Below are 17,988 nucleotides of genomic sequence, written 5' to 3' on the forward strand. Positions count from 1 at the left end.
GCCCTTGGGGGAATACATGGTTAAAACCTGGATAACTTTTTGTCTAGATAGAGCACTCAAGGAAATCTGGCTTCATTGGATCAATTACTCCACTAAGGTATCTCATTTTAATTATAGAAAATTTTCAAATTGCAGAGAAATATAAAAGAAATCACCTACAACTTTGTCTCTAAAAATATTTTGGCACCTCTTATGCACCCTTAAAACATACACAGTATTTTACATGTATTTAAGTATGTATATTTAAGCATAAAATTTCGATATTAATATACTACAGTGGCTGTTTTAAACCCCTTTTTAATATGAATTATTTTGAAACACAATCTTGTCTGGACACTACAAATCTGTTTATAAGTTATGTACTAAAATTTAGCCAGTTCTTTATAGTTGAATAGTTTCTTCTGAAATATTTGCTATTTTAAAATAATGCCTATGAATGTCTTAGTAGCTTCTCCCCCATATTTCTATAACTTAATACATTTTTAGAAAAGGAATTGCTGAAAGAAAAATTAAGATATTTGATGTGTTTTATAAAGTTGCTTTTCAGAAAAATGGTAAAAAATTTACCCACGAATAACTTACAGGAATCTGACGCTCACCAACAGTAGACATCAACATTAAAAACTACAGTGATTTGTCAATTTGATTAGTGAAAGATATCCAGTACCCAATTTCCATTGTGTTTCCTAACTCCTCTAGCCCAATTTACTCAGACATGTCTCTTTGGCATCCAAAACTCTCCAAGATTCGATTGGTAAGATATGGTAAGATTTTATTCTGTGAGACAGTGGTTCTCAAGGAAATGGTACAACATTCCTAGGGAATACCTAGGAAATTTGGGTAAATGCTTCGGATTTTCATGATTTTGAGGGGGTTGCTACTGGCATTTAGCAGGTGGAAACCAGAGGTGTCAGCTGCCCTGCACTGTGTAGAGCAATCTTGAGTGACATTGAACTGTGTCCCATGTTTTACACAACTTTCAAATGTCCTAGTAGAAATGTATGAGGTAGGAAGCTTGGTTATAATTATTCAAGCACAGAACCTTAACTGTTTAACATACCAATGCCAAATATTTTGTGGCCGTTTTTAATAGTTTTCTACTACCATGTAAAGCAAGGGAAAAATGATTTCTTCAGAGTATTCGCAAAAGTTCATAATTTTTGAAAAGTATATCAATACCACAGTTGCTGTTATTTTCATCACTAACATCACCTACTTATAATAGTCTGCATTCATAAAGAGACTACATTCACTGTGTTTCTGAGTATATGCAAGAATCTTATCACTTATGTATTCCAATACCGTCATGCTCAAGTATTTATATAATAAAAATTTTCTTAAACTTTCTCTTTCATATTGTATATAAAGTCTTATGTTGCCTTTTACAAAACTGTATAGGGGGGTCATGTATTTCATTGGTTTCATTTTAGAGAAAAGGGTATATTCTCCTAAATATTATATTTACTATAAATAGTGGTCATTGACTGACAGGGTTGAGAACTGTTGCTATATGGGACTAGGGAACAGGAAGCAAGTCAGAGACTTCCAGCAGAAGAGTGACGTGATGAAGCAGAGACGGAGGTAAAGAGGGGCTTGACAGTAAAGAAAATAAACTGGAAAAGCAGATGGCAGGAGGCAAAGAGACCAGAAAAGAGACAAATACAATCTAGGTAGGGAAGTAATGAAGACCTAAGATATCATAATGAGTGAGAGTCAGAGGAGGATTTTATGGAGGGCATCTTGAGAAGTCATTGGAACTCAGGGATCCAGTATCACAGAGTGTCATTGTATTGTTAGGCCACAGAGTGAGTGTGTTCTCAAATAGTCTCACGTATGTGCACATACTTGCAAGCATACATATGCGCTCATACCCTTCAAGTCTCCAGATTCATTACCAAATAATCCCTCTCCCCTTCTGCCGCCAAATGGAAGATTTATTGCACCAGTGATTCTGAAATCTGACAGCTCAACCTGACATTAGTCTGAATCAGAGGGGCAAAGCCTTATTTGATTTGTGATTCTCTATCCAAGATAAACCCTGAAATAAATTTCAAGTGTGCTGTAAGTACACTACAGGTTATAAATCATATACTTGTATTCTCATTCTACAGTAAGCATAAAACCTCAAACTATGTGATATATAATCTCCCTTCCCCCTTGCCAAATTCATGCACACTTCCTGACTTGCAGGGAGAGAATGATAGGAAATTAAGAAACTCAGGACCAGTGATAATTTGTCTGCAGCATGCATTTTTTCTATTCAGTAGCAACTATAACAAATGAAGTTACTAGATCAGGCAAGGGGAAACCATGGTTGTAAATGGCAGAAAAGCATTTCCAAAATTAAGGGATGGAGAGTCCAAGATGGCTGACAGTAAAAAAAATAAACTGGATATTTACCGTATGGATCATCCATTTTGGCAAATATTGGGGATAAAAGAGAATGTCCCAATTCCTGTTCAATTCCCAATTAAGATAAAAAGTGCACTACAGGCTGGGTGCGGTGGCTCACACCTGTAATCCCAACAATTTGGGAGGCCGAGGCAGGTGGATCACCTGAGGTCAAAGCCTGGCCAACATGGTGAAACCCCATCTCGACAAAAATACAAAAATTCAGTTAAGCACAATGGTGGGTGCCTGTGATCACAGATACTCGGGAGACTAGGGATGTGGGAATCGCTTGAACCCGAGAGGCAGAGGTTGCAGTGAGCAGAGATCGTGCCATTGCACCCCAGCCTGGGCGACAGAGCAAGACTCCGTCTTGGAAAAAAAAATGCATTATATTCTGTATTTGAGATTAGCTTATATATCCATACTCAATTTCAATTTCTCTAAAAACAAACATGAGTCTGTCTAGTTATTCTAATCCCTGTCAGTCCAACAGTACTGAGTTAGACACAAATATCACATTCTTCATTGTTTTTCTTAAACAATTTCTAGCTTAGTGAGAAAAATGGTGACCCTATCTTTCTCAACTTGTAATTTCTTTCTCTACCCTACTAAAAAATGTCAGCCACATCCCATCAAAGTGAAAAAATGTTACTCTAAACTTCACCACTAAATTCTCACATTGTCCAGTTCCTGTTTCTCTTTATGGGTTACTTAACATCTGAAATGTATTCTTAAGCACTTTGCTATTTTGTATGTGACAAAAATACAAGACATCCCCAAAGTCTATGCTAACTGCCTGAAATGGATAAGGGCACAGATATAACACCATCCATCTCTCCCCATCTTTGCTCCCTGAGAGGGTTTGATAAGAGGTGTATTCTGTATTGGTCATCTATTATGTTACAGGTTAGGAGGTTTGAGCCATGAATAAACAGAAAATGACCTGAAGCTAAAAGGACATGCTGCCAAGTGAGGCAATCAGTGACCATGACTTAAAGGCTATGTTCTGCCCTCTTCCTTCTAGTTAGACTGGGGCAAAAATCCCAAGCTTTCTGCCGTGGAAGGCAAGGCTCCCATGACCCTCCCTCTGCCTGTTACTCTTCTCACCTCCCATCACTGCTGCTTTGTACCCCTGTGGTCTTTGAATCACATTCTCCTCTCTTGAGCCTCTGAGTTCTCATGCTGTGATTCTTCCTAGAATCCGCTTCTTTAAAATTGTCCCCTGACTGACATCTGCTTATTGTTCAAAACTCAGCTCTAGCATCACACATTGGGGTAGATACCCTTTCTCTCTCCTTTCACTGCAAACAGTTAATCTCCATTCAGGTACTTCTTGGTTACCTTGTGATTGTCTCTTTACTCATTGTCTCTAGGAATACTGAGTTTGTCAAGGGCAGAGACATGTCCTTTTGATGTTTGTATTTCTAGTGCATAGTATAGTGGAGACACAGCAAATGTTTGTCGCTTACCTGAGTAGGGAGTTTTTTGTTTTTTGTCTTCTAAGGGGAAAATAGGCTATGGACAATAAAAATTGCTTTAAAAAAAATCGTTTTCCCCCTGAGGGTAAGGAGAGGGGTTTGCAAGTCAGCTTTTACTAACCAGGGTCATAAAGTCAGCTGTGCTGACTTGATCCCACTCAAGAGGTAGGGAATTGCCTGATTTTTAATGGTGCTAGCCCATAAGAACTTGGACTCTACATGTCATGGCCACATAATCCCCAGTGAAACTCCCATGGGTTCACTTTCAGTATGCATTATGTTCATACATCCAGAGTGTGGGATCAAGTAGTGTTACTCACGAGACTCCATAGTGCTTGGAAATCTGGATTAGAGGCAGGATTATAACTGGCAGGGCCATGCTAGGCGAGGAGTAGATGAGACACAAGCAGTCCCTGGAGCCTGGGGCCTCTCCTCACACGGTATCATCAGCCCCAACAGCTGTGTGTGAAGACACTTCCAAGCACATTTTGTTCGATGATCAGCTGAAACCCACTGCTAGCATCTCTTTTCTTTTATGTAATCCCCTTGGGTGTAAGACATAGGGCCTTTGTTAAAGACAGTAGGCCTCATGCTTACAAAAAGTATCAGATTTAGACGTCTAACATTATTTCCAAGTAAGGTGGTACAACAGTCAGAGATGCAGTAGCAGAGTTGAAATAGTCATTCATCACACAACTTTAACCTTGTGTCCCATGACCGGATGTCACTTCCTGAAGTACACTGTGAGCCAGAACTTGTAACTATCTTACAAACAACCTAATTGTTTTGGGTGTGTGTGTCAACCATGTTAATTTGTTAAATGTAAACAATGCCTACAACTGTTTGGCCTGTCATTACTTTTTAACAAACTGGAAGACACTTCTCTAGATAAGAGGGCCTAGCAAGCACAGAATTATTTATAGGATCAACAGATAATGTACACTGAATCTACTTCATCAAAAAGAAAAATACCATTTACTTATTACTTACCAAATTAAGTTTTGCCCAGAACTCGGGTCCTTCTTCCATCTCTCTGAGGCTCGGTGGAATGTACCAAAAGCAAATATTGGCATATTCAGGCTGAGAATTAGAAAAAATATAAAGTTGTTATCTTAAGATTTATCTTAGAATGCAATGAAATACTTTTAAAACTTAGCTAGTTTCTTCAAGAGTTATCATGTGTATAAAATCTTAACATATCAGAATCTTAGAGTAACAATCCCTTCTGCCTTCTGATAATATCCTATTTAAAAATTTTCTACTCCATAGCGTGCACCTAGCAGGTTCTCTTTCATCTTTACTGTTTTTTCCTGATCTTTGCACATTTAAGTTTGAAGCTGACTCAACCCAGCTCTGATCGTCAGTTAGTGCCTGCTTTACATACATGCTCAGAGATGCCCTGGATCCTCTCTCTCCAACACTGATCCTTAAGTTATTTGCTATACCATCATAGGCTTCCAATAATTCTTCTTAAGGCAGCCAAAGTTGGCCCCTACACCTGGCAAATGCAAACGCTTTGATTACCTGTGAGTTGATAGCAGCATGACATGCTTGGGCTTCACTAACCAGCACTACTATGACCCTAGCCAATACTGCTTTTGAAAAAAGAACATCACCTTGACTCCCGGCTCTCGAATATCAGTAAAAGTGAGAATTAGCTAGGGGACCTATTCAAAAATGTAGATTCTGAGTTCCTATGTTCAAAATGTCCAATATCTAAGTCCATCCTAGAAAAGGCTAAAGAATTGGCATTTTATGAAGCATGTCAAGTGATTCTGAAGTGGGCAGTTTATGTTCTATCAGAAACTCATCTAAACTAAGTAATCATAACCCAGTTATCTTCCCTGCCAGTCTGTTTTTCTATCAGACATGACTTGCTTAAACATGGGACTGTATTGTAACAGGCTTTAGCCCAGCCTTTGTCACGCAGACAAGGCTTTGTCCTCACTGGACAAAAACATAGGAAATGCGATGACTACTCAATGACTAGGAGATCTGGGACATTATGTTGGGGGTTCACAAATTAGACATGTAGAATTGTATTCAGGAAAGATTGTGTCATATGCATCTTCCTCGTTTGATGCTTCACACTGACAATATTTGAACAGATTTTCATTTTCTGCCGTAAACAGTTTGTAATAACCAATGTTACAACAGTTCTCAATAACCGTCAGAATTATGCTCCAGTATATAAAGTTTCAAAGCATTTCATCAAGAGGAAAGACCCATCATCTCATATCTTAAAATCAAGCCTGGTGATATATATGTATTTGATTTTAAATCGTAAGTGAATGCCCATGAAACATCCTCAGTTCAACAAGATAAGTTCTTGATCTTATCCTTTCATCTCTGAAATTGTTAACATTCTTATTGGACTTGACAAGAAAAGAGCTATAAATCTTCAAAATAAAAAGTAGCTTAAAATGAAACACTGTAATTCAACTCAATTTTCACAAACATCTATGAGACTACAATCATTCTTACAAATCTACACAATTTATACCTGGATTTCTGAAGTATTGAAAGTAATCACAAAAACCACAATGACTTTTGCAGCAACCTAATATAATAATTTACCTAGGATAGACTGTACTGAACTCCCAAATTCTTTGAGCATTTAATGTGAACACATTTTTCAAATGAAGTAACTATACCTGACTAGAAAGTAGAAGAAAAATATAGTAATTATCTGTCACTAGATTGTGTTATGTCAGTTATCAATTTATTGCCTCTCAGCCAGAAATCTACCCTTTTTGAGTGTCCTAAAATAATGTAGGTGGACTCTGCAGATATTTCTCCTGTGACATGTGGTCCAATCTTAGACTTTGTCAGCAGAGGGTGCTGGAGAGACACTCGAGAAGGAAGGAATGCCTTCCTGCTGTGGTGTGCTCACTTCATGGGTCTCCTACAGAATCTGTGGTTCATTTCAGCAGCACTGGTGACCAGAAACATGAGCACACCGCTACCCATCTGCCCCAGTAGCTTCCCCCAGTACACCCCTTTCAGGTGGCATCAGGTGGCATCACAGCAGACAGGCAGCAAGTGGAGGGCCCATAAATGGCTTTTCCTGGCATACTCCCCTCAGGTGGTTTCAAAGGGGAGAGATGTCAGCTAGGCACCTTGCCTTGGATGACTTCTCTGGCACTCCTTCTAGGTAGCTTGCAGTGATTTCCAAGTTGTGGCACGGCCCCTGTGGATGGCTTCCCTCAGCTCAGCACTCCAGACTAGATTTCTAGTGAGTACCACCAACGTAACATCTCAGTAAACTTTTCTGCTATCCCATGAGCCAAGGTCATACTCTCTCTCTGAAGAGGTCTAGACCTCAGTCCTGGGAAGGGATGGCCTCTCCTTTGGGCGCTCTATCTCAGTTCCAGGAGTGGTGGCTGCTCTCTATATCTGCTATTCCTGTTCATTTTTAGGTTTTTCATTCTCTCCTATGAGGCAATCCTCCATTACTCCAATCCCTTGTTAATAATTATTGATATTACTTTCCCACTTTACCATGCAGTTCTTGTTTTCTGAGTGGACTCTAATATGTCACCAAATTTGTTATTCCCTTTCATTTGCATAGGAACATTACAAAACAGTTTACGATGTTTTATCTATTATGGGCTCTATATTTTACAAGTTAGGACTTTGACCTTTTACATTTTTTAGTAAGTTTCTGTTTGGGCAAAAGGAATCAGATCTATCACTAAGCACTTTTAGAATGGAACGGCTTCAGTGCTACAACATTTGAAAGCTTATAAAGCCCTTCTGACACTTCATTTCATTGGAAGAAATTTGATGTTTCATTTGGAATATCTTTGGTCATTTCCAAAATTAAGAGTTGAAAGTCTTTGAATTTTTGCAAAAATATATTTGACTTTTTCCTGTCTCTGCCTCTGTAGCTTGTATTTTACATAATTCTTAGAGACTTCAAAGCACTAATGAGTATTTTCAGAGTAAAATCATTTGTATACCCCTTAATTTTAATTGCCTACATATATGAAAGTCTGACTTCTTGGGTGTCCTGAGAACACATTTAGTCTATGTTCTAAAATCCACAAAATTAGGAAGGTATTTACAGGAGTCCAAGTGTCTAGTGAAGGGTACAAAAACTCTGGAGCAGCAAGTGCATTGTCATAATCTTTAAAAATTCATGATAAAGGAGTAATGTGCCATTAAAGAATGAATACATTCTATACCGATTTTCAAACAAAAAACATTCTAAAGTTCTTTATCAATTTCAGGAAGAATTATTTAGCAAATTTTGAGACCATTTGGGAAAGAAATTAGTGGTCACTAAGGTAGCAGCTCACATTCTCTAAAACTGAGTCATGTCAAAAGAAATTCATCTCCTTTGCTTACAATGTCATTAGATCAGAATAATAGGTAACAAAAGCAAAGCTAGCACTATTCTGTTTTAATAAATGTAAATGCAGAATCCAGCACACAGATTCAATCATGCAAATATAGAGTTGAAGGAAAAGCTGGAATGGTGAATTGTAATTGACTTCAAGCTTATAGGTGTTAAGATTAGACTATTGAAAAATTTCAAAGGCAGAACTGGATAGCACAAAAAGCCTAAGTTTTGGAGTTGCAAGGATGTGGCTTTGAATTTCAACTTCATCAGATCTTTGGGATGAGTATCAAACTTTCTCAGTTTCTGCCTCCTAAACTATAAAATAGTTTTATAGATGATGATGTCTGCCCCACAGTGTTGGTTTGATGATTAAAGAGAAAACGTGTTTTCAAAATTTAGTACCGTGTCTGGCACACAGCAAGCACTGTAGTCAGTTAGTGACTATTATTTGGGGCCATAATGGTAAAAAGAGATGTCTTTTAAAGTGGATGAGTAGCTCCATTAAAATGTGCACTAGTGAGGTACATCACTGTTAATTTCTTGGTACTATATTTGAAGGGAAACATTAAGAAATAATGTCCAGCAAGGGGTAACCAAGCTGTTTCAAATTAATAAGCAAAGCTTTCTATGTTATAGATATTGACTAGGCATCAGGACAAGAAAATGACACTTTCTGAACTTGGAATGAATAGAGGACAGGGTGTACTGAAGAGAGGTGAAGCTAGAAACGAAGATGGGAGTCATGTCATGAAGGACTTCTCGTATGACGTACTTGGAAGCTTGGGCTTGATTCTAGAGGAACATGGAGTCACTGGAGAGTAGTTTCACTACTCTAGGAAATAGATCTCATCTTTGAAAAGCTGCTCTAGCAGCAGTGTGGCAGTTAGGCTGGAGGGATCTAAGACTGGAAGTGGGACACAAGTTAGCAGACAGTACCTAGATAGTTCAAGATCTCATCACTCTTCAGGTTGGTACTAAGGCAGTGGCTTTGGGAGTGGAGAAGACTAAGCATTCAAGATATACTTAGCGGGGAAGAAAAGGAGATAGTAAAAACATCAAGATTTTTGGTTAGTGGATCATAGTTCTAATGACCAAAAGAAGAAAGTAGAATTTTGGTAAGGAAAATACTACACTTAAGTTTTTAGAAATGTTGAATTTTGAGGTGTCTGTGGCGTCTAGGTGAAAATTTCAGGAAATATTCATATACAAAGGCCTGGAGTTTAAGAGCTAAGTTGAGGATGAAGACGTACAAAGAGGCTATTGATAACAAAGTTCTGAACGTGAGGACATTTCAGGCAGACTATGTGGCCAAAGACAAAGTGTTAGAAGAATATTTAAGGGAGTGCCCTGATGAAAAGTCCCTTACATGGAGACTGAAAAGAACAAGTCACATGGAAAAGAGAAATTGGGAAAGGAAATCAAAGAAACTAAGACAGGGGAGACTATCAAGAGATGGAGTGAATGGATAACATACAATGCTACAGAATTTCAGCAAGATGAAGATTAAAATAATGTGCATTGGATTTAGCAATTAGGAGGTAGTAATCTAATAAAACTATATAACAAGATAACAATGTAAGAAAAATCACAATGTGCTTGATACATATTAGTAGGTTCACTATTAGAACATGAATAATTAGAACTATCTGGAAGAGGAATGAACTAGTGAATTCTCTGCAAATAGGAAGTATTCAGAGGTTGACCACCTGTTAACAGATACATTAAGACAGGTTTGCTGCATTGTGCAGGAAGTTGACTATATGTCCTCGAAGATCTTCTATAACTCAGTTGATAAAACATTAATAACTCCTCCTAGTGTAGACCTTGAGAAAAGAAAAAGTTGAATAATTAGGACTCTCCCAAGAGATAAAAATAAAATATGTGAATTGACAGTAGAAGAATGAATATACCTCTAGGAAAACATCTATTAGATCTTAGATCCAACACAGAAAAATAGAGATGATTTTCAGGGGCCTATGAATAATTCAGAATTCACTTAAAATAATAACTTTCAATCATCTTCAAGAAATGTATTTTTATCCTTTCCAGGAAAAAATACTCAAGTACTGGGTATTGTCTTGTTATGTTCACTTACAATTTCCAATGTTCCACTTTCTCCTTGCTGTTAGACAACAGTGACACATACTCTCAAATACATGTACATATACATATATAGACATACAAATGCATATAAGCAAAAAGACTATCAACTTTATATGTGACATTCAAGATCTAATTCTGCTTTATTCTCAGTGTAATAAAAAGAAAAGCAGCAAATGCAGATCACATACAAAAATCCTTACACCAGGAATTCCGGAAAACCATTTAGAAAACCACCTGCACTGCTTGTGGGCCAGCTGGCTCCCACAGATGAAAAAATCCAGGGGTAGAAGGCTGACTAAATCCCACCTTAGCTTTCATTGCAAGGACATGAGTGTTTGCAATTTCCTAATGACGATGGTAAGTGGTTTTTCTTTTCTAAGACTTTAAGAAGAATATATAAAGAACTTTTTAATCGGCCCATCTTTTTTCTCATCACTTTTCAGCTCTGTCAAAAGACTGTACAGTTTCAAGGTTTATAGGACTTTTCATAAGCACTATAGCTCCCATCACCAGAGAAAATAACACAACTCAAATTGAGAAAATAGAGGAAACTCAAACCCAAGAAAATATAAAGTGATCAAACTCAATTCAAATATGACTGCTGTTTCTCCCATACATGCTTTAGGTATCCACCACTAAAAACTATAGACATTTTCTTACATGTTTATAATGCCATTATGCCTCACAAAATTGACAATTCCTTGACACCATCTAATAGCCAGTTCATATTCAAAACTCCCCAACTGTTACAAGAATTACTTTTTACAGTTGGCTTGTTCAAACTGGGATTTCAACAAGGTCTATATGCCTTATTTGGTTATGCCTCTTCGGTCTCTTTGAACCTAAAGAGATTATCACTACTCCGTTTTCCTCACGTCACCTGCCTGTTGAAAGAAACCAGGTTGTCTGTTCTGCAGAACTTCTCGCACTCTAAATTTGTTGTCTTTATAGTACTACCAGAAAGTTGTTTAATTTTTAATCATTTTGGTATGCATGCAAGAGCTTCCATATGTCTAGCTTTCTAGCACTTTGGAAGCTTAGAACTTTCTAGTCTGATGCTTCCTTTGTAGATACTAGGGGAATCCGTGCTCTAGATTCTCTGGAAAGTATTTCCCAAACTTCCCTGAGGACTATTGTCATATTTCACTTTGGCTACTAAAAACAGTTTCCAAGTTTGTCTTGCTTATTTTTCTCTTGTCCTCTCTTCACTATTGCTTTTTCAACATTCCTCTCTCCTCATGACATCAAGAATAATCTCTTAAAATGCAAGTCAGACTCCTGTCTTCTTAAAACATCTCCAGTGACTACATTTGGGATACAGGCTAAAGGCCTCACCTTGACCTACCTGACCACCACCTGCTCGGGTCTCTGCCCACCTCTGCAATTCCATCACCTGCTGCACACTCCCCTTCATTCAATACAACTTTTTTTGGCTGCTCAAAGACAGAACTTTCTTCAGCTTTAAGCCTTGCAGTTGTTTACCAGTTCTGCCAGAGTATCTGTCCCGCAAACATCCGCATGGCTTGCTGTTTATCTTTATTCAGGTCTCAGCTCAAAGATAACCTTAAAATCCCCTACCCAGCTTACTCAAACCAAATAAGCCATCCCCATTTCAGCGTTCTACACTTTTCCCCCCAGTACAGTACTATATCTATAACCTGTCTAATTATTTGTATACTAGATTATCTCATGAACATGTTTTATTGTTTTAAGACTACCTGATTTCCCTGTTAATTTGCTTAATTAGTGCCTTTCAGTTTCCACTTGAATGTAAACATGAAATCGGGGGACCTTTTCTGTTTCTAACTCCTGTGCCTAGAACCATGCATGACACATAGTAATTGTTCAATGCATCTTACTGAATAAATACCAAAAAAAGCTAGATTTCTTTTTTCTTTTTACTTTTTTTTTTTTTCCCCCGAGACAGTGTTTCACTCTTGTTGCCCAGGCTGGAGTGCAATGGCGCGATATCAGCTCACCGCAACCACCGCCTCCCAGGTTTAAGCAATTCTCCTGCCTCAGCCTCCCGAGTAGCTGGGATTACAAGCATGAGCCACCACGCTCGACTAATTTTTGTATTTTTAGTAGAGACAGGGTTTCGCCATGTTAGGCTGGTCTCAAACTCCTGACCTCGTGATGCCTGCCTTGGCCTCTCAAAGTGCTGGAATTACAGGCGTGAGCCACCGTGCCTAGCCAGCTACATTTCTTATGTATAGCACAGGTTCCAAGACTGGAATCTCTAGGTTATTTTTACATTAGGTTAAAAACTTCTATAATACATATACTATAACAAAATCTAAGAAGTTTGCAATTTATATTTCTTAAAAACCAGAATTACACATCATATTTTCTAAACATGTTTTAGAGAAAAATATTCTCTACATTTGTAACCACCTCATTTCTTACACATAGCAAACAATCCAACATCAGCAAAATGACTTATTTTCCCATTGCTCCAAAGCTAATATGCTCTCATTATTTTATAAAAAGAGAAAACTGTATGCAGTACTGTACATTCACTTAATTGATTTTTCGCATGCAGGCACCACTACATCACAGATGAATATTTGCAGTACAATCATGCAATTTATATACCAAGATAGAGGTCATAATTTATTCAATATTATCCTTGGTAATTATTATTGAGCATTTTAATTTTCAATACTTAAAGGCAAGTATATTCTGTGAATCCAACAAAGAAAAAGTACTCACTAATAGCTTAATTCATAGTCTATTATGTTAATTTACTCTAATGACTTGTTTTTAACTCTGCGACACAAAAACCAATGAAATATATAACAGATAAGAAAATTACCACCTTCATCACTGTTAACTGACAAAATCACAAGCACAATTATGCAATCACTTACTTCCATCAGTAACTTGAATCCTTCTCTTTTCTTGATTTCATCTACTAGGTACCTAAAATTAAAAGTCACAATAATATTTATAATCTGCAATGTAAAAGTGTCATGAACATGACTGATATGACAAAACTGATTCAGACAGGGCTTGGAGATAAGAAAGATACAGATAAAGGTCAAGGAACAGGCAGAGCTATGGATAGATAAATACTCCAGACCTACTGTAATTTCCTTGGCCTGAGTAAAAGGATGCATCTTTTTGATGATGATATCTATCTCACATGTTAGCATCAGGCTTTAACCCTGGTGTGAAAAGCCAGATAAAGCAGGCTGGATATATATCTCTGAACATGTGGGTCTTAGATTCATACCGTAAATGGGGGATTTAACCATAGGTACTTAAATTAAATAGCTGGCTTGGAGGAAAGAGTTTTTTGTTTTTGTTTTTTTTTTTTTTTGGTGTCTAATCCTGCTTGTAAGTTCACTTAAAATCAAGAAAGATCAACATGATCTTTTCTAAGTCCAGCACAGAGAGGACTGATAATCAGTATCATGTTAAAAGTAGGCTGATTATCCTCAGCAAACTAACACAGAAACAGAAAACCAAACACTGCATGTTCTTGCTTATAAGTGGGAGCTGAACAGTGAGAACACATGGACACAGGGAGGGGAGCAACACACACTAGAGCCTGTCAGAGGAGGATGAGGGGAGAGTATTAGGGAAAAGAGCTAATGCATGTGGGGCTTAATACCTAGGTGGTGGGTTAAGTGCGCAAACCATGGTACATGTTTACCTAGGTATCCTGCACATGTACCCCAAAACTTAAAAAACAAGAAAAAAATTAATAGGGGAAAAAAGTGGGCTGTAGCCATTGATGAAATATCTATAAAGTCATTTTGAATGTTGGGGGAAAGAGAATTATCACACCTAAGTAAAGGGCATAGATGAAATATGGAATATGAGTGAGAAAAGACTAAAACAACATTGAGAACATGGTGCTTTATATAATAACATTGACTCCTTTCTTCTAGGCTTGGCTTTTGTCTATACCAAAAGAGAAGTCTGAAATGGTTGGCCTTGTGAACTAATGATTCACGAGCCTTTGAAATATTCACAACACTTGACCCAGTACTTCAAATCTAGGACTCAAACCTAAGGAAATAATAGAGATGCTGACAGAAATGTGTTAGAGCATTTATTGTGATTTTTATAATAGCAAAAAATCACACCAAACATCAGGAATGCCTTTGAAAACTAGATTCCAGTAAGTTATGATCATGTCACTAAATCATAAATATTCAACTAATATTTAAAGACACAACCATGCTCCTCTTGGGCCTCAAGTCTCTTACCTGTAAAACTGGACTAATACAATCTTCTCCAATTTGAAATGGTTTTTAAAAAAATAATAAACATAAATGCAGACTATAAAAACTGGAAAGGGATTATTACATCATTTTAGGAAGGCCATTCTATAATGTGAATATGGAATACACTAGTTTTTAAGATGTTCCTTTTTGCAAATTTATACAGCTTTTTAAGTTAAATATTGATTGTATATTTCAAAGATATTATCTATATGCAATTGTATTAAAAATTGTCAATATTAACTAGTAATATGGGAATCCTTGAGCGATAATGTGAGCATACACATGGGCACACATGCTCACAAAGTACCGGATGTTCTACATATGCCATTCTCTGAACACTTTTTCAGAAGACATGTAGCTATAAAGTTTTTAAACCTTCTATCACACTGGCTAGCTTTCATAAAAAGCAATTCCATTGCTCAACAGATACCAGAAAAGTTATTCAAAACCAGTAATAATCAAAGAAGTGCAAATTAAAACAATATAGGCATCCCTCGGGGGGTATTGTAGGTTTGGTTCCAGAACACTACAATAAAGTGAATGCTGCAGGAAAGTTCCTCAGTGTATATAAAGGTTGCATTTACAGTATACTGTAATCTGAGTGTACAATGGCATTATGTCTAAAACACAATGCACATGCCATGATTAAAAATACCTTATTGCTAAAATGTGCTAAGGATTATTTGAGACTTCAGTGAGTTGTAATCTTTATGCTGCTGGAGGGTCTTGCCTTGATGTTGGTTGCTGACTGATCAAAAGGCTGAAGGTCGGGGTGGCTGGGACAATTTCTTATAATAAGGCAACAATGAAGTTTACCACATTGCCTGACTCTTCTTTCACAAAAGATTTCTCTGTAGTAGGCAATGCTGTTTGAAAGCATCTTACCCACAACAGAACTTCTTTCAAAATTAAAGTCAATCCTTTCAAACCTTGCTGCTGCTTTGCCAACTAAGTTTATGTAATATTCTATATCCTTTGTTATCCTTTCAACAATATTCACAACATGCTCACTGAGTAGATTTCTTCTCATGAAACCACTTTCTTTGCTCATCCATAGGAAGAGGCTCCTCATCCATTCAAGTTTTATCATGAGACTGCAGCAATTCAGTCACATCTTTGGGCTTCATTTCTAATTCTATTTCTCTTGCTGTTTTCACCACATCTTCAGTGACTTCCTTCCCTGAAGTCTTATACCCCTAAAAGTCAACCATGAGAGTTGGAATTAACTTCTTCTAATTCCCCATTATTAGTATTTTGAGCTCCTCCTATGAGTCATCAGTGTTTTCAGTGGTGTATAAAAGGGTAAACCCGTAAAATTTTCAATTCACTTTGCCCAGATCCATCAGAGGAATCACTGATATCACAGCTATAGCCTTACAAAATACATTTCTTAAATAAGACTTGAAAGTCTAAATTACTCCTTGATCGATGAGCTGTAAAATGAATGTTGTGTTAGCAAGCATGGAAACAATATTAATCTCCTTGTACATCTCCATCAGAGCTCTTGAGTTACTAGGTGCGTTGTCAATGAGCAGTAATATTTTGAAAAGAATCTTTTCTGAGCAGTAAGTCTCAAGTCTCAACAGTGGGCTTCAAATATTCAGTAAACCATGCTATAAAGAGATGTGCTGTCACAGGCTTTGTTCCACTTAGAGTACAGGCAGAGTAAGTTTAGCATAAATCTGAAGAGTCTTAGAATTTTCAGAATGCTAAATGAGCATTGACTTCAACCTAAAGTCACCAGCTGCATTAGCTCCTAACAATAGATTCAGCCTGTCTTTGAAGCTTTGAAGACAGGCATTGACTTCCCTCTGGTCATGAAACTCACAGGTGGCAGCTTCTTCCAATATAAGACTGATTTGCCTACATTGAAAACCTGTTTAATGTAGCCACATTCTTCAATGATCTTAGCTAGATCTTCAGCATAACTTGCTCAGTTTCTCCATCAGCATTTGCTGCTTCACCTTGCACTTTTATGTTATGAGACAGCTTCTGTACTCGAACCTCATGAACCAACCTCTGCTAGCTTCCAACTTTCCTTATTCATCTTCCACACCTCTCTCAGCCTTGATAGAACTGGAGAAAGTTAGGGTCTTGCTCTGAATTGGGCTTTGGCTTAAGGCAATGTCATACCTGCTTTGATCTATCCAGAACTCTACAACCTTCATAGCAGCAATAAGTTTGTTTCGCTTTCTTATTATTCATGCATTCACTAAAGTAGAACCTCTAATTTCCTTCAAGAACTTTTCCTTTGCATTCATAACTTGGCTATTTGGCAAAAGAGGCCTAACTTTGTCTGTCTTGGCTTTTGGCATGCCATCCTCACTAAGCTTAACCATTTCTAGATTATTTGAAGTGACAGACATGTGACTCTTCCTTTCATTTGAACACTCAGAGGCCATTGTAGAGTTATTAGTTGGCCTAATTTTGATATTGCTGTGTCTCAGGAAATTGGAAAGCCTGAAGAGGAGAGAGATGGGAATGGCCAGTTGGACAGCAGTCAGAACACACTCAATATTTATTAAGTTTTCCAGCTTCTATGGGTGCATTCTATGGAGCCCCAGAACAATTACAACAGTAACATCAAACAGAACTGATGACTCAAACATTTTTATTATGAGAATTACCAAAACATAACACAGACATGAAGTGAGCACATGCTGTTGGGAAAATGGCACTGATAGACTTGCTCCATGCAGGATTACCACAAGCCCTCAATTTGTAAAAACAGCAAAACCCCCAAAACACAATATCTGGAAAATAAGGTTAAGCACACAAAATGAAGTATTCCTATATTAACCATGTTTCCCAATGATACCAGAAACAAATTTTAGAGTGACAACTTCCAGTGGTGGTAAGAATATGATAGAAAGGTGCTACAAACCTTTTAAATAATACTCATATCTTATCAAGCAAACCAGTTTTGAAATGCTGGTCTACAAAGAAAAAAGTTATCAATATCAAAGATAGTACATATATGTGCACATATATGCTGTTATATCTAAATCTCTGTACTGTGGGTATATAGGTATATTCCATACAAAATAACTAGAAACAAGATTAATATTCATAAGTAGGGAATTAAAATGTGGACTATAGAAACATAATGTAATATGCAGCTATTAAAATGAATGAATTATATCCACTTAAAGCACAGGATGATCATGATAAATTAGTAAAAGATAAAAGTGAGGTTCTGAGAAATGGGGATGATTTGATTCAATTTTTACACTTTTTTTAAAAAAAATCTCTATCCACATGTATATACAAAGTATGGAAGGATACATCATAAATTATTAGTTTACCTGAGGGAGGGGGAAAGAAGCAATGGGGGTGTGGGGGGTTTTCCATTCCCTTTTTATATCTCCTTTCAAAGTTTCATACATGTGGTTACTTATATAGTTTTTTATAACGAACTTAAAAATATAAAACAAAT

At 37.2% G+C, this 17,988-nt stretch overlaps 1 protein-coding gene across 1 annotated transcript in view; it reads right to left on the reverse strand.

Moving 5' to 3' along the window:
* GADL1 (glutamate decarboxylase like 1) overlaps window positions 1–17,988 on the reverse strand; it is a 168,959-nt gene that overhangs the window by 47,130 nt on the left and 103,841 nt on the right. The window contains exons 13-14 of the mRNA XM_008951617.3: window positions 13,188–13,239; window positions 4,860–4,949 (exon numbers count right to left, since the gene is read on the reverse strand). Coding sequence (XP_008949865.1) covers window positions 4,860–4,949; window positions 13,188–13,239 — 142 coding nt within the window. The remainder of the gene's footprint in view (window positions 1–4,859; window positions 4,950–13,187; window positions 13,240–17,988) is intronic.

The sequence above is a fragment of the Pan paniscus genome, chromosome 2 (assembly GCF_029289425.2).
Source record: "Pan paniscus chromosome 2, NHGRI_mPanPan1-v2.0_pri, whole genome shotgun sequence".
NCBI classification, from domain to species: domain Eukaryota; kingdom Metazoa; phylum Chordata; class Mammalia; order Primates; family Hominidae; genus Pan; species Pan paniscus.